We start from the raw sequence: 26,867 nt of genomic DNA, 5'->3' as shown, positions 1-26,867 counted from the left end.
AACATAAGTTACACCAACATATGTGTTAGTGTGCACAGCACAATGTTGGTGGGAGAGCTTCTCCGGCTGACATAGCTATTGCCACTTGCAGAGGTGGTTTTATTATGCCGATGGGAGAGCTCTCTCCCTTTGCCGTAGAGCGTCTTCACTAGACGTGCTGCAGCACCATAGCTGTATCGGTACAGCAGAGGGACAATGGAAGATTGGTTTGTGGGAGTCTCTTATCATAAGAACATAAGAAAGACCATACTGGGTCAGACCAGTGGTCCATCTAGCCCAGTATCCTGTCTCTGACAGTGGCCAGTGCCAGATGTTTCTAGCAGATGGAGGTTTAGGAACATATGGAACATAGCATTGCATCTCTGACCGTCTTGGCTAAGAGCCATTAATGGACCTATTCTCCATGAACTTAGCTAATTCTTTTTTGAACCCAGTTATACTTTTGGCCTTCACAACATCCCCAGTGTGAGTTCCACAGGTTGACTGTGCATTGCATGAAATACTTCCTTATTTTCGTTTTAAACCTGCCGCCTCTTAATTTCATCAGGTGAACCCTAGTTCTTCCATTACGTGAAGGGCTAAATAATACTTACTTTCTCCACACCATTCATGAGTTTAGGGATCTCTATCATATCCCCCTTTTAGTAGTCTCTTTTCTAAGATTATCAGTCCCAGTCTTCTTAATCTCTCCTCATATGGAAGCTGTTCGATACCCTTAATCATTTGTCCTTCTCTGCACCTCTTCCATTCTAATATATCTATTTTGAAATGCAGTTGAGGTGAGGGCATATCAGTGATTTGTACATTGTCATTACAATATTTTCTGTTTTATTATTTTCCCCTTTTCTAATGGTTCCTAATATTCTGTTAGCTTTTATGATTGCTACTGCACATTGAGTGGATGTTTTCAAAGAACTATCCACAATGACTCCAAGATCTTTCTTGAGTGGTAACAGCTAATTCAGACACCATCATTTTGTATGTATGGTTGGGATTATGTTCCCAATGTGCATTACTTTGCATTTATCAACACTGAATTTTATCTGCCATTTTGGTGCCTAAACAGTTTTGTGAGATCCCATTGTAACTCTTCGCAGTCTCCTTTGGACTTAACTATCTTGAGTAATTTTGTATTGTCTGCAAATTTTGCTACCTCACTGTTCACCCCCTTTCACAGATCATTTATGAATCTGTTGAACAGCACAGGTCCCAGTACACTGCTTGAGGGACCATGCTATTTACCTCTCTCTATTATGAAACCTGATCATTTATTCCTACCCTTGTTTCTAATCTTTTAACCAGTTACTGATTCATGTGAGGAACTTTCCTCTCATCCCATGACTGCTTACTTTGCTTCAGAGCCTTTGGTGAGGGACCCTGTCAATGGCTTTCTGGAAGTCCAAGTTTGCTATATTGACCCTTGTCCACCTGCTTGTTGACTCCCTCAGAGAATTCTAACAGATTGATGAATCATGATTTCCCTGTACAAAAGCCATGTTGACTCTTTCCCTATATATCTGTTATGTGAGAATGAGTTGGTCTTAAAGTCATTTGATTGGAGATACAACTACATTGGCAGAGGATAGGGCAACTTTAATCTTGAAAATATCCAATGAAACCCAGCCTATACCAGTGCAAAATTAGCATGAGAGGATTGAGAGAATCTAAAATATCAATGTTAATATATTCTTGGTGAACTTTTAGGTTCCATCATCCAAGAAGTTTAGTAAGTGAGATGGAAAGCTATGACTGTGGACTCATTCTGTGTAACAGTTTCCATGCTAAGGTTCAGGATGGAAACTAGTATAGGCAAAGACTTTGGAAATGATGAAGCAGCCAGTGATGCCTAGCAACCAAACCTCATTAATGTAGGAAGAGGAAATCCTATAGTCGGATATCTGAAGAAATAGTTATGAAAATATATAAGCAAGGATTCAGTAGATGAAAAAAGTACAAGAGAGTCGACTGGAAAGCTCTCATTGAAATTAGTGTTAGCTCTTAATCCAAAATGAAAACAAATCATCAGTGTGCATGCCAGTGTTACATAAGGATTACTATTTGATGGAGCAAATTAAAATGTAAAAAACTGAAAGGAGTAAAATGTCAATGGTTCTATCGACTGAGATAGCCTGAAATGCCCAAAGATATGGAAAAAAGCATTAGTTTGATCAAAGAGTGACAATTTGTTAAGTAGTAGACTGGAGAACCATTAAACTCTATTGAGATACCCACAAATCACAATTAAGTTTGCCTCTAAAAAAATATTCCTGAGGTGTATGAAGATTGAGACTACAACTGAGACTCAGTATGGAATGAAAGGAACCAAAAGGATTGTGAAGTACCGTCTGCAAGCCTTTTGGCATATGATTATATATTTTAAACATATGAGGAGCTTTTGAAATTTAAATCTGGAAGTGAAAGAAGTGAAGGAAATCTTAAGAGAGTCAAGTTCTGTAGGAGGACACAGTCTGTATTTCTGAAAACCGAAGTGAAAGTGAGTCAGCCTTCTGGTTAATGAGCATTTTTATTAATGGTGACAAACAGAAACAAACACCTTGGAAAGTACAATGTTGAACTGGGCATTTTCTGCTAATGATTAAAGCAACAGACAAGTTATCCATTTGAATTAGGGAGACATTTTTGACCTGCTAGAATTATCTCCAAAGAACAGTGATAACCGATGGCTATACATTCACTATCAGAGGAAAAGTGGGATAGGTTGTTCATAAATTGGAAGTTTTCCCTCAAACCATGGCTAAAAGGATGAGTGGGATGTGAATTATATATTTTGATAAATTGGTGTGCTTCAGAAACATGGAACATTTTAATCTCTTTGCAAATAATTTGCTTCTAATTGCAAACATTGAAAAGGTTGTTTAATCAGAACAGAAACAGGTCTTGGATGAATGAGGGAGGGACCACAGAACAGAAGGCATGATCTAAAAGGGTGAAAAGATTATAATAAACCTTATAATACATCTGGGCTAGCAGCTTGTATTTGGCTTTCCTTTGTCTCTTCTGCGTCAAGCAATCTCCTGAGTAATGCTTACGCAGAGACTGATTATTTAATGGAGAAGAATTAAAAGTTAAAATTTAAGCCTAAAGGGAATATTTTTGGAATTATTTACATTTTAAATGAGGTGCTCAGATGCATATTTCAAGATAGCGACTTGACTATACTATAGCCAAGTAACACTGTACTTAAAAAATCTCAATCTGCACACAGTAGTGCAGAAAAAAAATAAGTTCTGTTGCTGTAATCCAATATTACCCTTATGTAAACTTCTGACACAGTGAACCGTAAAGATGCAGAAGCTCCACAGGATAACTTGAAACTAGGAGCTGTCATTCAAGCAAGTAGATGATGAAATCCTTAAAACCAGTACCTTTAGCAAAGTGGAAGTCAGTGCAAATTAAAGGAAGTCAGTACCATTTTGTCATCTGTCTTTTAGAGGGGGGAAAAAGTGCATTTTAAATGCACTTGGAAATCCAGTAGTAAATCCAACTAAAACTGAGTTGCCATAGTTAATTCTCTGTCTGACCAAATGACCTAATCCCTTTCACAAGCACTAAATTTGCTTTAAAAAATACAATTCTGGACTTGCAATGTATGCTTCTAGAGTGCTAGAGGGCTTTAAAGTGAACCTTGTTTGAGACGAAGGTCAAGATTTTCAGACTGAACAGTGATTTTGGGTGTCCTTATTGGAGACACCTTAAGGAGGCCTGATTTTCAGAGACTGGGTATGCAGACTGATGGGCAGTTTCACCAGCTAGGGAATGGAAATAAAGCTCCAAGTTCTTTTAAGACTCTTTCTTTGGGGTTTGTTCATTCATTTGGTTCAAAACCAAAAAACAAATCAACTGAAAAACCCTAAGCAATAATTCCCCAGAAGCTTTCCCTGCGTTAACCAGCCAGGAAGGGAGAACACACAACCCTTCCCTTAGCTCCCTTTTGACCCAGCTTCTAGTTCCTTGTAGTCTCTGCCCTGAATAGCCATATGACCAGTTGCTGACTGTCCTTTGCAGGCTGCAGCACCTGTACTTTGTCACATAGTCCTTGTCACTTCCTGATACCCAGGCCTCTTGAAGATATCTGAAATTGATCATCCAAAACCTGAGACATCCAAAACTAACTAGTCACTTTTGAAAATCTCAGCCAGATTTTTTCAGTTAAAAGGCAGGTTTCTCTGAATTAAACCTTTGACATTGCATTTCTAAATTCTCAAAAATATGAAGGACTTCTCTGAGGTGTTTATTAATATTCTTACAGTTTTCTCCTGTAGAGTGTTATCTCTTCCTCTTTCTCTTAAACTAATATTTGTGTGTGCATGTCTTGTTTTCTAACTTTAAAATGTTTATTATGCTTTAGACAAATACCACAGGGAGATTATGTAAAAAAGCCTGGAGAGGCCGACTCTTTTTATAGCGACATGCCTCCTGGAGTCAGCACAAATTCTGCATCTAGTTCTAAGAAGAGGTCTGCTTTTCTGTCGCACTTTCAGATTTCTACCTGTTCCATCACCCATTATTCCATTAGTCAGAACATTTCATTGTTTTGCAGCAGGTTTGAGTCCTTCTTCCTTCTTTGTGGAATGTTAAAAACGGCATCTTTTATTCTTTGATTACTGATTTTTTTTCAGCACTACATAAAGTGCCCCAAAATGTTGATTATTAAAAATCAAAGCAGAATAAGGATAATTCACATTGCTGTCCAAGATTTGTGTAATTTAATTTTCAGCATCTCTCTGCTTGGAAATTGCTTTCCAAGAAGACTATAGTATTCTTGGCAGGTTCAAAAATAAAACAAACCAATAATTAAAAAATCCTGTGAATTTTATATCATGTTCAGATAATCAAAGAAAAGAGATACTGTCATGTTTCAATAAGAGTTATAAAAATAAACTAGTTAATGTGAATGTTATTTTTGTATCCTTATTTGTAAATGTCATTGTTAACTCCTTTTAGTTGTAGTTGACCTAGACGTAGTGAAAAATATTTTTATTCTTGCTGACTTGCAGAAATGAGTGTGGTGCTCACAGTTTATATAAATGTTATTTCGATACTAATATACTAAACTTTCAATCAAGTGTTAATCTATGACTTGATCTAGCAAACACTTCTTCCTTGTGCTGACTATTGTGAGTAGTCCCTCAGAGCAGTAGATTGTACCATTGCTAAGTACTAATCCCAAAAGATACATTATTCATTTGTTTAGAGTTTGCTAATATGTTGTGGCTCCGAGTGCTTAGAAGAGACATCAACATAATTTTAAAATGACAAGTTCATTGCAAAATGTTAATGGTACATTAGTTGTTGATAAGCTCACCATGCTCTGCCATCATTTTGCAATCAGAGATATTTTAATTATGAAACTCCTTTTTTAACTGGCACTTCAAAATGATTTGCAAGGAGCAGTGTGTAATAGGAATGCAATCCTCATAGGAGAACTGATTTTTTTTTAACTTCCTATTTCTTCTCCCTTTAGATAATTTATAAATGAGCAATTGACAAAATTCACACAATTTTTAGCCCATTTAAAGTTGCTGAACATAGCAAGTATGTGAAACTGTATATACTACACAGGCCTCACATTCCATTCCTTTAAAGTATCCCATTTAAATCTATGACTAAGGCAAATGTATCCTTCAAGGGAACAATGTTTGAGATGTAATTAACTAACCACACTGCCCTTTTTGGCTAAAGCTTTTATATTTGTGGGGGGATAAATAATTTACTTCCAGGGAGTGAAAGTTAATCTTAAAATGATGCAATGTCTTCAGTTGCAAAATCATTATTCAGTTGACTACGTTCTAATCAAAATTTGGGAAAGCAAGTTTCCGTAGGTCTTGTATTCAGCAGTGGAGCAGGTCTGCATTCCAGTTAAGAAAAAATTATTTAACTTTTTTAAATGAATGTTATGTTACTCTTCTCTTCATGATATGTCTTTATTTTGCCTCATACTTCCATTTCTTTCATGTTGCTTTCACTTGTTTATTATTTACTGCACAATGCTAAGGTCTGTTACGCTAGAGAAATTGAATGTTGCTATGTCACCAGTTCAGGTACTGTTGCACCACCGTTGAGCAAGTTTGGGTAATGCCTCTTTCATACTATGGCAGGACTAATGTGGACAGAAAACAAGGCATTGAAATGATTCCAGTGTTAACTGATCCTTTCAGTTCAGTCCCCATGATGTTATACCCACCTATCAGGCAAATTGCCCTCAGGGCACCCTGTCCACAACCACCCACATCTCTGGGCAGAGCAAAGAGCAGCCAAGGGGCTTTACTCATTTGGTCCCATCGATGCTGGAAAACACTATGAATGGTTAGTTGAACAGAATTCAGCATGACATTAACATATTAACAGATAACTTTATAATAACACTCCACTATAAAACAGTGAACACCAAGCACCGTAAAAAGTGGGGGCACCCGTTGCACCTGTAAAAGAAACTAGTAGGAGAAAAAATATCCAAGAATGTATCAATTTTAAGATATTTAACCCTGGAAATGTGCTTGAATCAATAAATATTGGTGTGATAAATAAATAAATACCTTAGGGTGACCTGTGAGTGACCTGGGAACTGTCTAAGCAGTCTCCATCAGATTCTTGCCCTCCAAAGGAGAAAGAGGTGGAAGAATATTAGTATATTCAGATATACAGTTAAAATATACAAATACACTCAGTAGGCCAAGCTTCTCCCAAGTAAATAAACAAACAATCTCTGTTTTACCTTACCATGAGTCTCCCAGTACCACTTGTCTACTTCCATCCCCTCTTGTAGACCTAATAATTGTCCTGGGTTGCCACCGCCACATATGGCAAAGGGGGTGGGGAGCAGAACTAGCTGTGTTGCAGGGAGTCTTCTACAAGGATCTGCTCCCTGTTGATACTGGCCCTCAACAAACACATCTCTGGATCGTAGGGAAAACATGAGAAGAAAGAAATACATTAGTTCATCTTATAGGATCTGAGTATATAGACCCCATTCTGCCATGACTTTAGCCTGTAAGTGCACACGGCAATCTCCAGCTCACAAAAAGAATAAAATATCCATATTAGGGCTGTCAAGCGCTTAAAAAAAATCACGATTAATAATGCGATTAATCACACTATTAATAAAACAATATCATTTATTTAAATATTTTTGGATGTTTTCTGCATTTTCAAAAATACTGAATTCATTTACAAAACAGAATACAAAGTGTACAGTGCTTGCTTTATATTTATTTTTATTACAAGTATTTGTACTGTAAAAAAACAAAAGAAATAGTATTTTTCAATTCACCTAATACAAGTACTGTAGTGCAATCTCTTTATCATGAAAGTTGAATTTACAAATGTAGATTTATGTACAAAAAACCCCTGCATTCAAAAATAAAACAATGTAAAATTTTAGTGCCTGCAAGTGGGTGCTCATCATGATCATCCTGGGCTTCCAGGGCTAGAGGTAGGCGAGGAAATGTAATGGGGAATCCTCCCAACCGCCTTCCATCATTATATTTCCCTCCAGTTGTGTGAGGACTTAGTATGCATTCCTCAGTCAGGATGGAATCAATGATTGGAGGGGAAAAGGGCATGCTACAGCTAGGAACAGATAACTAGAAAGATGCCTTAGGAAGCTTGCAGTGCCCTGGGATAGCAACAGTTGGATAAAGTGCTATGAGTGGTCACCATGAACCAGTTTATAGAACCCAGGCTAGTGAATGTGGACACACTGAACCTCTGCGGGAATGGCCTGTACTAGCAAACCTCAGTTGCAGTGCTTTAGCATAAACCAGTGCACTCGGCTAGTGCAAACAGACAGCTGGGCTTTGTTTTGTGACCCATCCCTGGAACTGTGAATGTTTCTAACTCATCAAACCAATATATAATGATTAGGAGGTAACCTAACAACAATCACAGATGAGCCTTCCTATTCCAGGTCAAATGGATTATCTCATTCATGGAGTGAAAGGATCCCAGACACAAAGCATATTTCAGACATCTGTGAAAATGGGAGACCTAGAAGTAACTCGTGGCAAGGTAAGGGAGAACTTTTATGCTGACTACAGCAAGAACCTGCCTGGGTGTCACCACCGCTATGCTGACAATTTAATTATTCTTTGGACAGGAACATGACTCCCTAAAATTGTGTACATTTTGTTATTAACCTGGGAGTTTGGATTTAACAGCACAACACACTAGTACATTTTGCTGTATCACTAACAGCAGAAGCTCTGGACCCTTCGACTCCAAGAGGTGAATTTTTCCAGGTCTGAGGCAATGGGCCAAACTGCAATTTTAAATACAATTTTAGACAGTACTATTCAACAGTTACTTTCAAACAGTCCTTTGAGTGCAAACCTGAAACATATATGCAGCATATATTCAATTAAGAGGAACCGCAGTACAGATATAATGGCCCAAATTCTCTGCCTACAGTGGGGAACCACAAGTGAGCCATTTACAGCTCTCCGAGTCGCTGGCTGGTTTTATGCTGGCCAGGGCCGGCTCAGGCTTTTTTGCCGCCCCAAGTGGCGAAGGGAAGGAAAAAAAAAAGCCGTGATTGGTAGCACTTCGGTGGTGGCTCAACTGCACTGCTTCATTCCTCAGCAGCAATTCGGTGGCGGGTCCTTCGCTCCAAGAGGGACTGAGGGACCCGCCACCAAATTGCTGCCAAAGACCCAGATGTGACGCCCCTTCCCATTGGCCGCCCCAAGCACCTGCTTCCTGCACTGGTGCCTGGAGATGGGCCTGATGCTGGTCACAGCTCCTGCAGAGTTTAGAGCAGCCTCAGGGGTGCTCTAAACTTTGGTAGCTGGTAATGATCCCCAAGGACCTGCCCACAAGCTAGCTATTGTCAGAGCACAACATGCTTCAACCACTTCCCCTACCCATCTTTACTCACCCCCACTCAGAGTCTGGGGATGGGGATGGCCTAGGATGCAGATGCACTGGGTCTGAGTCTGCTGGGGAGATACAGATAGTTCTGCTTCCTTTGTGCCACTTGAGCAGAATGGGCGAGATTCTATGGCCTGATATGTTGTAAAGCATGGCACTCCATTGGCTACAGCCACTTTGTCTTGGAAAGGTTTACCTTTGAGAATACCTGGAGGTGATACATTGGATGAAAAAATAAATATCAGAGAAGTAAAATGTCTCCCAATTTTCTTTTTGTATGAAAAATTAAGAATTTGAACCCTCTAATTGAATTGCACACAAGAGCATCGGAATGGCCCCACTGCAGTTTTTCAAAGACAGAGACTAAGAGATGTATTTTTAAGCGTTTAACAAGGAACTAAATTCCTTTGAGGTTTATCCTTGTTGCTTGAAATCAGCTGATCATTGCAAACAGGGCCAAACATATCAAAACAGGAAATGCTAAATTTTGGAAATAAGGCTCTGAGGGCCAGATGTTTAAAGGTATTTAGGCATCTAAAGATGCAGGCAGGCACCTAGAGGTATTTTCAAAAGTGCCTAGGCAGGTTAGGTACCTAACTCCCATTGACTTCAGTGATTAGGTGTGTGATGGGTTCGATCACAGAAACCCCCTTGGGACTGTCACCTGATGTGCTGAGACTACCTCTGAGCCTGTTTTCTCTGCCAGTTTGGACCTCCAGAACCCTGCCTTGTCAAGCCAGACATGCCAGTCTGCTCCAACACAGACTCTGGGTTTGAACCACACGCCCCAAAGCTGCAGACTTAACTGAAAATGGCTTAGCAAGTGCTCCTGTCTCTAGCACCCAGACACCCAGCTCCCAGTGGGATCCAAACCCCAAATAAATCTGTTTTACTCTGTATAAAGCTTATACAGGGTAAACTCATAAATTGTCTGCCCTCTATAACACTGATAGAGAGATATGCACAGCTGTTTGCTTCCCCAGGTATTAATTACTTACTCTGGGTTAATTAATAAGCAAAAAGTGATTTTATTAAGAATAAAAAGTAGGATTTAAGTGGTTCCAAGTAATAACAGAAAGAACAAAGTAAGTTACCAAGCAAGATCAAACAAAACACACAAGTCTAAGCCTAATACATTAAGAAACTGATTACAGATGAAATCTCACCCCCAGAGATGTTCCAGTAAGCTTCTTTCACAGACTGGTCTCCTTCCTAGTCTGGGTCCAGCAATCACTCACACCCCTGTAGTTACTGTACTTTGTTCCAGTTTCTTTCAGGCATCTCTGGGGGGTTGAGAGGCCGTCTCTTGAACCAGCTGAAGACAAAATGGAGGGGTTTCCAGGGCCTTTTATATTCTGTCTCTTGTGGGCAGAAACCTCTTTGTTCTTCTGTGCAAAATCACAGCAGCCAGATGGAGTTTGTAGCCACCTGGGCAAGTCACATGACCATGAATGATTCAGCTTTTTGCAGGCCGACGCCATTGTTTACATGTTAGTTTGAACATTCCCAGGAAAGCTCAGATGTAGATTGGCATCTCCCAAAGTCCATTGTCAGTTAAGTCCTTTCTCAAGAAGCTGACCAAATGCTTCACTGAGGCTACTTAGAATCAAACACATTGAGATACAGGTACATAGCCAATATTCATAACTTCAAATACAAAAATGATACACACATACAGACAGCATAATCATAGCTAGCAAACTACAACCTTTCCACAGACGCCCCACTTGACCTCCTCTGTACAAGACCTGGTGCAACAATGGTCTATATGGTTACAGTTCATGTCAATAACATCACAAGGTGCTTTTGAAAATCCTACTAGGCACCAATTTGCATCTTTAGGTGCTAACTACCTTTGAAAACCTGGCCTTAAGAGTTTTAGCCAAATGATCATTACAGTCACTGATCACCAAGGCCAAGTTCTACAGTATTAGATTATTAGTAAAATCCAGATTGTGGCCTATCCCAACTACTCCTGCAGGGGAGTAGGGGGGATATAAGCATCTCTTACTTTCCTGCATTGGCTACCCATACCACAGAGCAGTGAGGAGCCTCTGCAGGACTGCTACATTTCTCTCCGTGCATATGGGCGAAGTTTCACGGCCAAACGTTCCAGCCAGTTCAGCTGTGCTTGGGAACATAGACTGCACCAAGTTTAGGGCTTGCACAAGCTGTCTTTCTCCTTCACATACTCCTCCTGGAGCAGGAGGAAACTGGAAGGCACAATCTACTTCTTAGTCTTCTCTTGGGGAGAGCACAAGAACACACTTCCCCATATGCATGGCAGACTGTAAAATAACACTCTTGCCCGATGGTTCTACTCATCTGAGGACAACTATGTTTAATGTAAATCAGTTACATTTTAGAACTTAAAGGCTTCTGCTAATGTAAGGCCTAATTCTGCAGCCCCTCAGGCAAAATTCCCACCAGCTACACTGGGAGTTTTACCAGTGTATGGGCAACAATACTGGATCAGTTGTTTTTCTTTGTAAATGTAATACAGTTTTAGCAACTAGGCTAAAAATGGTACATTTAGATGTGTATATTTTTTCACAGTGGAGGTCAAGGTTGTTAATGCCTGATGATATTGAGGCCATAGGTTAAATCCAAGACCATATTGCAAATATATGGAAATTATCTTTATAGTTCCATGCAGCCTTCCATTCTCATAACTCATAGACTTTAAGGTCAGAAGGGACCATTATGATCGTCTAGTCTGACCTCCTGCACAATGCAGGCCACAGAATCTCACTCACTCCTGTAACAAACCCCTAACCTATGTCTGAATTATTGAAGTCCTCAAATCGTGGCTTGAAGACCTCAAGCTGCAGAGAATCCTCCAGCAAGTGACCCGTTCCCCACGCTGCAGAGGAAGGCAAAAAACCTCCAGGGCATCTGCCAATCTGCCCTGGAGAAAAATTCCTTCCTGACCCCAAATATGGTGATCAGTTAAACCCTGAGCATGTGGGCAAGACTCACCAGCCAGCACCCAGGAACGAATTCTCTGTAGTAACTCAGATCCCACTCCATCTAACATCCCATCACAGTTTCTAGGAGGAAGTACAGTCTGACAATTCACATATTCAGAATAACCAATTTGTATGTACATGTGTGCACGTGCACATCATGCCAGATTCTCTGATCCTCTATGTGCCAGTCAAGCGATGCGAAGAGAAATTAGATTGGCCAGAAATAGTCAGTACAGGGGGGTTCTCTGGTGGCACAGAGCTGGCTCCATTACCAGCCACCTCCTTACCCCAGTGTAAGGGGATGGTGGGGAAGAGAGAGACCTCTTGAGTTAGAGCTGCTTTCTCATTGGGTCATTGGTGCAGGATCAGGGAGCTGGAACTGTTTCCCTGTGGCCTCTCCTCTCCACTCCTGCGGAGTTCATGCAGAGTGGTGGAGAATCCGTCTCTCAATGATCCTGTTTTAATTTTTAAGGAGCCCGATCCTGTGCAGAGCTGACTACCTCTAGTGAGGTACAGAGCATCCTCGACTCCCACTGCACACTGTATTTGCTGCTAACAGGGTTGGGCATTAAAAGGACACCGGTAACTTGAAATGCACAATTCTCTGACAATGTTTTACCTGTTTTTGCTACCTGTATCTACTAAGATTAATGCAACTGAAAGAGACTGAGGCATTTTACTCATTTTGTTTTCAGTGTATTTGCTACAACAGTATTTTGTGCATAGTCAGTTGTGCTGGGTTGTTGATGGTGCATGCCTTTTTACAAGCCCTGCAACAGTCAGTGTTTACCAACAGTAGAGCCGAAAATGAAACTAAAGAGGCACAAGCAAGTGTGTGCAGGGGCGGGGAGAAGCAGCAGACCTGAACACATAGGGGGTCATGTGCTCACTTAAAAGACCCTTCCAACAGGACAGAGGAGTAGAAAGCCCCTAACAATTTTTTCTTAAAGGATTTTTTTTTTAAATTGAGGCTATGACTAATGTGTATTCTGTTAGCAAACTACATTGTTTTGAGTCCATTTCAGAAAATTCAAGTTGACAGGGTCCCTTTTAACTAGTGTATTGGATATTTTTTTCTAAATATAGTAAATATTTTATTAAGAGATCACTAACACACAAAGCTGTTAGTGGGACGTTTCATTACGTAGAAATTACATCTCCTTGGTTTCACCCATTGTTCTAACACCAATGTGAGAGGCCATGAACAATGTGGAGAAATCAGCCACGAGTAGCTCAGTGATTCCAACCCTTATGACTGTATTGTGAATTTTACAATATTTAGTATTTATCTTAGAGCCCCAGCCCTGGCGGGTTCTAATTGGGTGAGAATTTCAGCTTTTATATTTTAAAACGTAAGTTTCTACCTCTCACGGTTGCAGAGAAAAGTTTGAAAATGTGACCCAAGTGCACCCTAAAGACTCAGAAACCAGAAGGCAAATAAAAGCTCATGATTTTGGGGGGATGCCTGACTCATGATTTTTGAATGGCGGAAGCTGTCATTACCACTAGTTTGTCGGGGAGGTAATGAACATGAATTATAAACATTTTTAAAATGTTGTACATGTACATTTCAAGATATTATTTGGTCTGTCTTTATCCTCTGATCTTTTTCAGGTAATATAGGAGGAAACAGAAAGAAAATCAGAGGCAAAAAATATAGGCCACGGTCTAATTCAACTGAGTAAGTCGACCCTTTAACAGCAAAGCAGAAAAGAACAGCTTACAAACAAATGCTACTTTCATTTATATTGAGCATTTTAAAGTAGAAACTACAGATGTTCCCTGTGGCCCACTCAAAGTACTGACTGGCAGGCTGGTAAATGGTTTAACAAATGTGTTTTTAATATTCTTTTTACTTTTTCTAAAACAATTAATTATTGCTTTTCTTCTTCGCAGTCAGCCCTATAGCGAACCCCACTGGGGGTGACAGCCTGCACCGTCACAACAGGCTTTTGTCTACAGTAAACTGCCATTTCTGAGTGTGTCCTGTTCAACTAGTGAATTTCAGATAACCTATTTTCCTTCCTTTGCCCTCACCCCAAATGGAACCACTGCAGATGACACTGGTCCTCCTGGGGACACACATTCCTATCCCTGACTCCCCACCCAGAGAGTTTAGGAAAAGAACCTAACTGTGCTTTGAGAACATATTTACAGTTTAGTGCTCTAAGCCATCAAGTCTGACCTAGAATATCTTCTCAAACCACTGGGATCAGAACATGATGAGACTGTCCATGCACAGTCTTTGCTACAATGCCCTCTGAGGTCAGTGTGAGTCTTTTCATTGACTTCAATAGGCTTTGGATTTGGTCCAATAAGGGAAAAATAAAGAAATGGGCAAGTATGTATTAATTTGATCATATTAAGAATTGAGCCCATTTGTAAAACTGTCATACATGTACAAGTTTCACATAGACAGTTACAAAATTAATTAAATTTGCTTTCTTGTCTTCTTTGTTTTGTTTAATTTATTGAATAGGCCCATATTTGCTATACTCCATATTATCTATGTCTACTTAGTTAGACCCCTTATCTGAAAGGATGGTGAATAGGTGGCACCGTAACCTCTAGGCTTGTCAAACATTTTCCACTAGGCTTCCTTTGTCATTACTGTGCCACTTAAGAATTTATAATTCTCTGCCAGTGACAGAAATGATTATTCCCTCTCCCCCTGTCATCGGTACTAATGTCTCTCCCCACTGGCAGAAGGGTTTTATACCGGTCCAGCTGGAAGCTAATAGATTTAAAAATTGTATTAAAGCTAATGTTAAAAAAAGTATATAATATATAGGTTGAGAAAAGAGTGTCTGTACATCTGGGTATACTTAGATTATCCACAAATGCCAAGTTTGTTTTTAAAAGTCATATGATATACAGAGTACATAATCAGCAATAACCCAAATTTAGGTGAATAGATTTAACAATACAGTTTAGATATTAGAATCTGAATACTCAGGTACATCACTCATGAAAAGTTGTACAGAGATTTGGTTGTGGAAAGCAAAATATATCAATGAGTGGAGATTGCCCCTCAGTAATTGAGAATTAGGTAGGTTGTCCATATAGAAAATACAATCCACGAGGAAACTATTTCAGTTACTTTCCTGACTGCACTTGTCATTGGCACTCCATCTCATCCCTCCTGGTATTGCTGATGATACTGCTAGGTTTTCAGAGGGCCCAGCCTTTTTCAGCTAAAGGATTTTGAGTTTGTTCCAAAACTTGAGTATTCCAAGTTCAATATACAGTTGTTGCATACATAGGTTTCCAAAGGTTCACATAGATGAGTCTTTGCTACAAATTACAAACATTAATAGTTTGAGACATGTAATAGCTACAACATTGCATGGTTAAAAATGGCAATACAAAACCAGTAAGATTATTCTTAAATCCCTTGGAGAAGCTTAACTTTCAAGTGACTGCAGCACCTCTGTCCCTGTGGTCTTAATGTTGATAAACTCTTATTGGAATGTTGATTGTTCGGTTTTCTTCCTTTGCATGAGACAATTTGATAAGAGCAAATAGCTTGGTTGACAAACCTGTTCAGAGTGCAGATGAGATTGCAAGTTCTTCTCTAGAAACTTGTTTTGTGCTCTCTTTCATTTTCTGACTTTTATTTCTGAAAACAAGGCTTAAAAGCATAGCACCAAATTCAGGCCTGACACAACTCCATTACAGTCAATGGCTCTGTCTCTGCTTAACTAGGGCTGAATTTGGCCTATAGAAAACAGATACACTTTTTTACTCTAACATTAACCCACCACCTGGGAAGAGAATCTAGTAAAGGTTAAAGAACAGAAAGCATCTTCTCCCCTGTTATATGATGCTTAGCTTGTGTATTTAAAATACCTGAGAACTTCAGGATAAATAAATAAATAAATGAGAATGAATCAATAGTGAGGGTCACGATTACTTAAAAACCTGTCTTGGTCTGTATCATTTTCTCTTTTTAATGTGACCTAAAATTTCTGCCATATCTAATTCTCTCATTTCATCCCTGCTGCTGAGTATAGTGTAAGCAGAAATGGTAACAGTCAGAGGCAGAACCTGTTGCTGAAGAGTAAGCAACCTATAAGGGGGTGGCACAGAACATCTGTGTTCCTGAAATATACTTGCCAGAATAGGTGGGCTGGGGAGACACCCTTTCCCCTGAAGGTGTCTGCTTTGGGGGTGGGTGAGAGAGGTTGGTGATTGCAAAGTCACCTTGTCAAGAGTCTGCTCTGCAAGAAGAGCAGCCATGAGGTGAGCAGGTTTCACGGGCCACAAAACTGGATCCTCCCAAGCAACACGTCTGCAGTGAGGAGAGGAGAGAATTGTAGGGGGGTCACACATAGAATATAATTATAAATATGAAATCACATTTTGAAAAGAACTGGAATGAATGATCTGTTACTAACTGTGACCAAAACATTTGTTGTTTGTTTTAACAAAAATGTGATGCCAGCTGCTTTAAGGGTGCCTTAAAGTTCATGCAACATTTTCAAGACAAATTCACCTCATTAACGTCTCAGGTAAATGTGAAAGAACCTTAATAAAATATATCCTGAGACAATGGATAGTGATTGGAGTATTTCCTATATGAGATCTGGGAGCTGAATAGTGTACACAGTGAAAAGAAAATAATAAGGTGCCAAACTATTGTCTCCCATAAGTAAACAAGATCCACTGTAAATTGTTAAAACATTATAAGCCTGATTTGTGCCATACTCTGAATGTGTGCAGAATTCAGGTATTTGCACAGGAAGCTACCAGATGTACAGTTACATACACACATACCTGATTTATGCATATATTTGTAGTGATTGCATGCACTAATTAAGTGCACTGTTTTATGTGCACAGTTGTGCAACTGATTGGAAATTGGCCCACAATTAAACTGTTAGTTTCCTCTGAATTTCTGAAGCATTGGGTAGGGTTTCAGCCATATGACTCTCATTAGTATTAGTATGGGATGCACATAGCAAGCATCTCATGCAATTCCTGAAAAATGTACCAGGCATTATTTTGAAATCTAACAGATTTTTTCTTGGTTGATGTAAGGCTGCTGATAAATGTCATCGCTCTACTTAAAGATATTTTTGTCAGTTTTTAATTGCTTCCAGATGAGTAAAAAAAAACCTTGGGAGTTTTTATTCAATGAAGTCAGGTGGTTCACTCCATACAAAGAAAATGTTGACTAACAGAGCCAGCATGTTCTTCCAAAATTTCTACAACAGAATTGATTAAGTGGTCTGATAAAGTAATAGTTTTCTGTTAACATCAATGAGTATTATCCAAGAAAGGTAATACAGACTTTCTGAATATCCTGACAATAAAATGGAGATGTGTTAAAACATGTCCTAGTAAGATGTGTTTTGCCAATTAGTAGTACTGGTTCTCTTTGATAATTATTTTCATCTAAGTGTGCATCTTCCTCATTGTTATAAATTGATATAAACATGATTTGGCTTAGATTTTTCTATTATATATTGTGTTTTTGCAGCAGGGTAACCCATGTATCTGAGCCCGGGCTTTCTCTCGCCCACCAAATCCCGACCCAAGGCATAAGCCAAGGGGGTTCTCACCACCCCCATACAGGGAATCGGGATCACAGGTCAGTTTCACCTGCTCCTATATTCTGGGCTGCCATTTTTATCCCATGAAAAATCCCTTCCCCTGAGTATTCAGTACTTTCACTGTGGCAGAACACTTTTGACCTCTTGGAGGTGCTCCTGCTGATGCAGCGCTAGCTCAACCCTCCTCCTTGCCAGCCTGAGGTGTAAGATCACTCTTGAACCTGGGTCTTTTGCATTATTGCATGTTGCGCTACAAGCCAAATCAAGCTATTGGTCTAGTTTTAGCCTTAGATTTAATGACAGATTTATTTCAAAGGAGACTTTATGATTCAAAGTAATGTTGGATTTCAATGATGACTGATGCACAGATGACTGCAAAGATCAATCTGAGAGCTTTCTCATGATATAATTCAGTGGTCTGCAGTGACATAATATAAACCTTTCTATATGCAGATTGATTGGAAGGAATGAAAGTTATCTGTATGTAACTGGGCCTAGGAAGCTCACAAACATTATTGGATAACAACTGCATGCTTTGTTGCCACCTTACATTTTATTTTCTACTTTAAAAAGACAGATCAGGAGTGTTTCATGGTTACCAAAAGACCCCTTCAAATAAAAAGTGCAGGTTAAAAGTGCTGCAGCTATGGCTGACTCCCTAAAAAATCCATAGCTACATCAGCAGTTAAAACTGTAACAGCAGATCCAAACGATACTGGCGCCAGCCTGTTGATTTACTAGCACTTCATCTGTGGCTGCACCACAGCTTTAAACTTTTACTTTTTACTAAGAAGCCAGGTTGGAAAGCATAAAGCACTACTGATTTCACTCATTTGTGATTAAGAAAAGCAAGTTAGAGGCAACTGTGGCTGGGGGCAAATATTTTTTGAAAGCTGTGGCTGTGCTTACGCGGGGCAGGGAGATGAAGTTCCAGAACAAAAAAGGAGTCTAAGGAGTTTTTTTTAAAAAAACAACAACAACAACAACCTGCTACAGGTTTTAGACTTTGGCATCGTTTGGAATATTGTAGTACATTTGGTTGTGTTTTCAAGAAAGAAAGAGAAAACTGGCCTGTCCTACACTCATAAAATCAGTCCCTTGAGGAAACAGTTCACTCATGAGATCAGTGGACTGCTCACATGAATAAGAGCTATGGGATCTGGCCCAAAGGTATTTACAGTAATTTTAAAAAGAATTTTTGTTTTTTTTGTTGTTACATTTCATTTACTGTTTCAGATTGTGTTGATCCCTATTACATAAATGCAGTGATAAAAATAACTTACACCGTTGTGATGATTATACCAGAAATGCAGAATTTAAATTGCACCAAACAAGTTGCTCAGTGTCTACATCCCATTTTATTGTTAACACTACAAAGGGAGAAGAGGAAAAGTTTCAATACAATTAAGTGAACTTTCTATTGGTGGCCAAGGGAAGTTAGTTACAGAACGACTGTCTTCACCTGTTGTAATATTACTGCTAACCATGGAATAAAATAACAATGTTTCTTAGTTTGTGTGTAACTTAAACACACACATGGGTTTTTTAAGTGGTTCTTTTGCTAATCAAGGTTTTACAAGGTAGAATATCAGATCAATTATGCAGCCCTCTTTGCAATTTCACCAGATCACACAAAATTACTAAAACCAATTTTGGTTCACAATGTAGGTGTAAAGAAATTACCAGACACGGCAAAAAGAGCATTTTAAATGGTGAGGTTGAAATTCATCCATGTACAGAGGGCCAGCCCAAAGTCTCTGCAGCACTTAAGGCCTCAATCCTGGAATTCAGTCCAGCTGGGCAGATGCCTGCCCCTGCAGAGAGTAAATTGCAGGACAGGAGCCAAAATCTCATCATGTCACTACTTTGAGGACATAAGAGGTGCAAATACTTTGTGATCATTCCTGGCTCTCTGCATAGAGGTGAATTTCACCCTTAGGAAATTAAATGAATAATGTGTCCTCAACAATTTCCAGATTAACTGAACTTGAGCCTTGTTGTAGTTCAAATTTTCTCATGCAGTTGTACACATTGCCAACTCCTCACCCAACATCCATACTGATTTATTTGCCATACTCACTTGCATTTTGGGGATGAAGACATCCTTGCTGAGCTTGTGCTGTGTGTTCTCAGATTTTCTATTCTTCTTGTTCTTCTGCCTTCTCTGTTCCTTCCATTGCTTTCTGCAGGTATTTAAACCCCTGGTTCAAAAGAGAATATAATGTAGCTAAGTGGGTAGAAGATGTGAATAAAAACACTGAAGGACCATACTTTAGGTATTTTGTAAATTAATTCTATATCATTTGTAAGAGCTATTCCAGCATATACAAATATGTTGGGACTCCTATCTTGTATATATCAGTACAAGTTACTGTAGGTGCAAAGAGCCCCTTGTTCATTTGCTGCCTTTTGATGTCTTTTTTTTTTCTTTTTTTGGCTTCATGTGCAATTCCAATTCTTTTTCTGAATGTTTTAATGAAGCCATTGAAAAGGATGTTTGTAGTGCATGCATTCCCACCATCATCTATAGCTTTTAGTAGCTTTCTCTTCATTTTATGCCAAGTAGTGTTTTATGGGCATGAGACGCATTTACCACTAATAAAATAGTTTTAACCTAAATAGGATTTCATTTACTGAAACAAATGGTCTCTTGTCTATATAGTGCATACTAAACTTACACGAAAAGAAAAAGAATAAAATGTAGTGGAATTTTACCTTAAAAATACAATGGGGATGAAATAATTAACATGACCAGAATTAAAAATGAGAACTATAAGACTACATTCTGCACTGGGAAGATCTAACCACCTAGTGTATGTGGTACAAATGAGTGTAGGGTTCTACTGAAAATACTTACAAGTAAAGAGAAAATTGTGACTGTAGTGCCAAGTAAACAGAAAAACTAGGTCAGCCTCCGTCTTGCACCTGAATAATGAAACTTTGATTCTTCATGCAGTTCTCCATTTCCCCCATCCCCAGGTTAGGAATGAGGGGGGGGGGGGGCAAAGATAGCTTTAAGCCACTGTTTTGTCTAGTAAGTGGAGGAGCCACAGGGTTGCTTCAACTTATGCTCTGCTTCCCATGGCCCCCTGTAGGCTCCGGGAGGTAGAGAATATGCCCCATCCCACCACTAAGCAACCCCAAAACATCCCCTATTCTGGGGCCGGGGAGCAAGGCCAGGGTAGGGTGTTTACACCAGTTCGATAGACCAAGGAGTCCCCTTGCACAGGAGGTATTATCAGGGGCACATTTCTGCTCCCTTTGTACTAACAGAGTGGCATAAAGGGACTGTAGTAAAACTGAGAATCAGGCCCCAAACCTCTCTGTAGTTGAGAACTAGCTCCTAGTTTTCAACAGCACAATATAAAAGCATGAAGCAGACACAATCTGTGGAAATGTGAGAAGACATTTAATTTGATAATCCCACAGTGCTTTGGAAAGAGCCGTTCTTGTTTGTTAGGCATATCGTGTGCCGTTAACGTGACTGGATCTCTGCAGTGCGTTAGAAATGAAGTGTTAAGTGAATACCATCGACCAAAAATCATGACTAAGGAAACATTTAAAAAAGGCAGGTGAACTCAGAATCCCACAATTATACTTTTAGTATTTTAAATGATAGCTGTGAAATATTTCCATTACATCATCTACATGTTATTTAGAACAGCTGCATTTTGAAAATACAAAAAGATATTTGTAGAGGCAAACGATCCATCTGAAGTATCCTACTGCATATCTTTTCATTAAAAAAAGAACTGGGTGCTCTTAGCATTAGAACTTTTATCTCGTAATTACAGTTTGAAGCTACAGTAATTATTTAGGTTAAATTAATCCTTGGGCCAAAATTTGGCTTCAAATCCCTGAAGTCTCTTGGAACTGAATGTATTTATCTGAGGGCTATCTGTCTAGGAATATGCTCTTTCACACCTTCCCCGACCCCAATGAGTTAGGGACTAGTTATATAATTTTAAGAACTACTGAAGTGCTTTGGCAGCAAGGTACACATTAAATGTCACAGAACTTTTCTGCAAAACTTTCCAGTTCAGCAGTAGCTCTAGATTAAATTCCTTAGGAAACCATCTAGAAGAAACAGAAGTATGCTGACTGCTGGCGTACTTCTCAAAATCCAGTGGAAGCCTGCAACTTCAGCAGACCAAGGTATTGATGAAACACAAAAATTGCACCAGTTTAACTAACATACTTTATTTAAATCAGTTTAGTTAAACTGTGTAAACCCTGAATGGACACTTCCTTTGATTTTTGTATCTGCTTATATTGATTTAGCTCAGGGTTTCTCAAACAGGGGTCGCCGCTTGTGTAGGGAAAGCCCCTGGTGGGCCGGGCCAGTGTGTTTACCTGCCCCATCCGCAGGTCCGGCCGATAGTAGCCTCCACTGGCTGCGGATCGCTGCTCCAGGCCAATGGGAGCTGCTGGAAGCGGCAGCCAGTAAGTCCCTCAGCCCGCACCGCTTCCAGCAGCTCCCATTGGCCTGGAGCAGCAATCTGCAGCCAGTGGGAGCCGTGATCAGCCGGACCTGCGGATGGGGCAGGTAAACACACCGGCCTGGCCCGCCAGGGGCTTTCCCTACACAAGTGGTGACCCCGGTTTGAGAAACCCTGATTTAGCTTAATTGGGGAACTGGTTGAAATTGACTTAAGTTTAAACCCATATAGCAGTTTGCAACATTTCACTAAATCAATTGTAATAAACTATTTTAGTTAAACTGGTGCTTCTTCTCAGACACAAGAAAAAAGACATTATTATTACTAAGGACACTTTGTTTAAAAATCACACAGCAGCTTTCTGAGCTCTTAAATACACAATCTTTTAAAAGCAATTTTTGAACAAAATAACCTTGCAAAACTTCAGAAAAATGACCAGAGATAGTGGCTTATAGTATAAAGTGTAGGCTTGGAAAAAAAACACACTAATTAATTAATTGTTTAAAGGGCCTATTTTATAACCCAAGTGGTTAGTCAAATTCAAGAAAAAACGCCATCTTATGCTTGGCTTTAGAAACCATGATCCAAGAATGGAGACAGTTAACACGGAATAATACTTTTTTGTAGTTATTTCATTTGTGCTCTCTTTTAAGAAAGCTGAAATTGACACAGCTGTTTTGTTTACTTCCCTGTTTCTGCGCTACCCTCAGTGATGTCAGCATAGTTCTGGGAATAGTGTGTTGTTAAGTGCTGTTGTTGAAGCCAGCAGAGGGAATAGAGAATCACAAAACATTGATAACTGCCAAAGTGTGCTGTTGTAGATTTTCAGAAAACAGAGCATCTTGAGGACTTCCCCCAGCAGACTTAAAAAATAAATCTTAAAGTAAGTCAAAGTTGGTCCTAGGTTACCGATAGTGACCTATTTACCAAACATTTTCCACATGGTGAGTCAAGTATGTGTGTATATACATAGGTATAATTACTCTTAATAGTTAATAATCAGAGCTGGCCTTTCTGGTCCCAGAAAGCCCCCAGCTGTGGTTCCCCAAATAGGCGAGACCAAGAACTGTAAAGGAGAATTTCATCTTTCACTTACAATCTAGCCCTTCCTTTTATTGTATATGTACAATCTGTGTAAGGGGCAGCATATTGCTGCACGGTCCCAGCAGCGGACAAAGCAGCGAAATCTCTTCCTGGCTCCTGGCCTTGCTCCAGGGTCGAGCAGTCTGCTACTGGTCTTACACAAGAGGCAGACTACCTGTCCCTTTCATGCCAGCTCTGTGCCTAATACTGCAGTTTCTGCTGAAAGTGACCTTTGGAACAGTGATCAAGAACTACTTGCAGGCCTCATTTGAGGCAAGCCAGACTCTCAGGGATTGTGATGGTATCATTAGAATGTGAACTGTCAAAGCCTTAAGTATGCCAATCCCGTAGATTCATTTGTGCAAGAATGATGCAAAGGGTCCCTCTGAAACACTGAGCTGCCCGAGTTTGAGTTACTGCAAATATTTACATTAATAGTAAAAAGTTTACAGAGAAACAAGATTTTCAAGGTGAAAACCCAGGACACTTGTCCCGAGGGAGGAGGATGGCTTGGGGGTACATGTTACAGGGATGGAGGGGAAGAGAGAATAGGTCTTCTGTTCCCCTCTCATATTTTTCTGCTTTTTCCTGTTCTGAACTTTCTCCTCTGCTTCTCCTCAGCTGGCCACTTAAACCAGCTTTAACTCTGCTTTGCGCCACCAGCTCTAACCTCGAATTTCCAGGCTTTTATCCCACCATCCATTGCCTTTGTGTGTGAGCGCATCTCTGACTGGTCATAGTCACACAGGGCCACTGGGCTCATTTTTTCCTTGTTTCATCTGGGACGGTCAGATTGTGCTTTTTTAAAAGAAATTTTTTTTGTTTCTTTCCTTCCTCCCTTCCTGCCTTATTTGCCCCTTTCTCTCTCTCTTCCTTTTTATTTTCAGTTACTCCTTTCTTCTTCATTGCTGTATTTAGTTGCAGTTGTTGGAAAGTACAAGTAAGCTCTGTACTGCGTACTGAAGGCAGTGAGCAGTTTATAGTCACTCATCTTCTCCAGTAATAAGTTCCCACATCATGGCTCCGTGATGGAGAGAGCCCTGATTCTCACTCTGACAAGCTCTACCTGTGGGATTTACAGTTCCTATGGAAGAGAGCTGTTTAATAAAGCCATTGTAATGAGAAGCCATTTTCTTAGGTAGGTTGACTCCTTTCCATGGAGAAGATTAGTGGTGAGGGTGAAAACCTGGCCTTGGTTGAAGTCAATGGCAAAACTCCCATTGACTTCAGTAGAGCCAGGATTTCACCTTGAGACTCTGAAAATAAATGTGTTTAATAAGCTTTGTGAATCTAGTGCTCTGGGCACATGTAGGATCATTTAGAAACTTCATGCAGTATTTAGAATTAATGTCCCCAAACTGGAACATCAGCCTATTCTTGCAGATCCACCCTTAGAACTAAAACTCTGTCCCCACTTCCAGCTTCTGCTCAGCCCTCTTCTTCCTGCACCCCTGAAAAAAACTTGAGAGGACAAATGGGTCTATTTATCTTTTAAAATATGGCCTAATCTATAATAGAAAAAATATATACTTGTTCAATGCAATCAATCTGGTTAAACTTGTGCAAAGCCCTAGTATAGATATTCTTAAACTGATATTTTCCTGATTTAAGCTAAACCAGTATAAACAAGGTTTTATTTCAGTTTGATTGCATTAGGAGTGTGTGCCGCTTTAACCAGATGGATTTTTAAATTGATTTAGTGCAGTTTACAAAATGAGGTGATACACAGCACCATTGAGGAATAAGGGGTACCCAGCGTAGCTGTCTTCTCTAATTTTGATAGTAGTTGTGTTTTAGGAGATCATGTGTCATTTAGTTGTGGGCTAAGTGACATTTATTTCACGCCATCTCTTTTGACCTCAACATTGTCTAAATGACTAGTGTTGTGCCGGTATTTTGTTTTGAAACCCAATATGATTACAAAAATCTCTTAGTTTCAGCTTCAAACATAGACACAAAAATGAGTCATTAACTCTTCCTTCTTGGTCTCAGACCCCAGGATGAAAACTCCCAGACCCCCCGAGATTCATAGCTTCATTTTGGGTTGCTAGTAAAATCTGTGATCAAACCTTCCTACCATACACTGTGTAGGAATGAATGAGACTTATGAGTCTTGCATTGTATTTCAGGCCTTGCATGTGAGTTCAGATGAAAACAAAACTTGATGTGAAAGTTAACAGATGTGAAACCATGAGAACTGAAACCTATGGCAAAAGCTCAATGAAACCCACCTGAACCAAACTGCAGAGTTTTGCCCAGCGCTAACCCTTGCATTACCCGCAAGTATCCCTGTAGCTGGATGCTGACTTTCTTCCATACTGTAAATGAGAAAGTTCTTACATGGCTCTCTCATTTAAAGTGCATATAAATCTGGGATACACAGCACATAAACAATGGCAGGATAGAGCCTTTAGGGCGATATTTTCAAAATGACAGCATTTTACATGTAAAAAAAAATCAGTGATTGTGCATCTGACGCCGTGTGCAACTGTACTTGCAATATGTTTTCACACTCTCTACAGGTCGCACATAGTCCAGACCATTAAAAAAAAATACAGAGTGCCTAAATGAGTAGCAGAAATAAGTGGCCAGGGATTGTGAGGGAAGGACATGTTTATCTATTTAAGTGTGCAACTGCATTTTCAGTGTTGTAGGCCTCCAACTGGGCATCTAAACTTCACAGATGTGGGTGCAGCTGGTGTGCCTCAAAACACTCTAGGTTTGTGCGTTGAGATTGGTATCTGTATGTCAGTTAGGTCACTGTATATGCAGTAATGTGTGCACACAATGGCTCATGTGCACAGGTGGGCTTTTTGTAGGAGCAACACATTGCAAATCATTTTGTGGGTGCACCAGTTTCACCCCGAGTTTGAAAATGTAGCATTGTGCGTGCATGGAGAACTGATTTATTCAGAAGCATTTCGCCTGGAGATCGTTTTCTGTTTTCTGCAAGGCAAAACAAAAAATGTTCTTGGGTAATACGCAGCATCTGATTTTGAAATAATTTTTAAAATTTCTTATATGCTGTTTCTACAAAGTTTTTAGGACAAAAAAACCTCCCACTACAGTGACAAATATAGAAAACCAAAAGAAGACAACGCATACACATTGTAAATCTGTGATAGGTGGTTATAAATGAGACCTAACAAAGATATAATAAAAATGTTGGCAAATCTAGCCCATTACTCCAAATTCTGCTCCTCATTACATCTGTGCAACCCCTATAAGTCCAGTAAGACTTCACCAATGTGCCTGGGAGCAGAACTTGAAACACTGTATCTATTTCTGGTTCCCCCACCCCTCCCAGTAACAAACACAGGGTCAGATTGGGCCATTTACGCTTTGGCCAATGATGCAGAGCTGTAGTTTCCACCGGGTAAGCTAGGAATCCTCCCCGAGGACACTGCTGCAGAGAGAGAATGTGCATGCTCCACCATTCCTTGGGCTGCTGCTGCTTGCTTCTGTCTCTGTACAACTGCCCACCCCTGCACAGACTGGTGCAGAGCAGGACCATAGCCTTGCCTCCTCTCTGTGCTGCCTCTTCCTGGGGTGGCTTGCATCACCAAGAGGAGCAGTAGGAGGGAGCAAGCCTGATCCTGGGATAAGGGAATGTTCTCTTCCCTGATTCCACGCACACACACACACACACACACAGAGCCATGGTATTGAGATAAACATCTCATTCTCAGATAGAGACCCCAGAATCCAAAGCGAACACCCTCAGCTCTTATCTCCTGCTACTTCGTATTTTGTGTTTTAAAAAATGAAAATGAAGGGTTTTTAACCTTTAGGTCTCATTATCAATGTAAAAAAAGGCTCCTGGTTTTCTTTTTGTCTATAGAGCCCATTGTTCCTTTGAATGAAGGAGGAAAAATATCATTACGAACCTTTGTCGGTGCAAATGAGATTAGCCTTAGTGAGCGGATGGGGCTGAA

General features: G+C 39.9%; 1 protein-coding gene across 1 annotated transcript in view; it reads left to right on the top strand.

Annotated features, from left to right (window-relative positions):
• Positions 1-26,867, top strand: part of ADAM22 (ADAM metallopeptidase domain 22) — a 205,948-nt gene that overhangs the window by 167,793 nt on the left and 11,288 nt on the right. Inside the window, exons 27-29 of the mRNA XM_045003043.1 lie at positions 4,370-4,477; positions 7,928-8,028; positions 13,470-13,536. Of these exons, the coding sequence (XP_044858978.1) occupies positions 4,370-4,477; positions 7,928-8,028; positions 13,470-13,536 (276 nt within the window). The remainder of the gene's footprint in view (positions 1-4,369; positions 4,478-7,927; positions 8,029-13,469; positions 13,537-26,867) is intronic.

The sequence above is a fragment of the Mauremys mutica genome, chromosome 2, assembly GCF_020497125.1.
Source record: "Mauremys mutica isolate MM-2020 ecotype Southern chromosome 2, ASM2049712v1, whole genome shotgun sequence".
Taxonomy (NCBI): domain Eukaryota; kingdom Metazoa; phylum Chordata; order Testudines; family Geoemydidae; genus Mauremys; species Mauremys mutica.
This window is presented reverse-complemented; position numbering and strand designations above follow the sequence as displayed.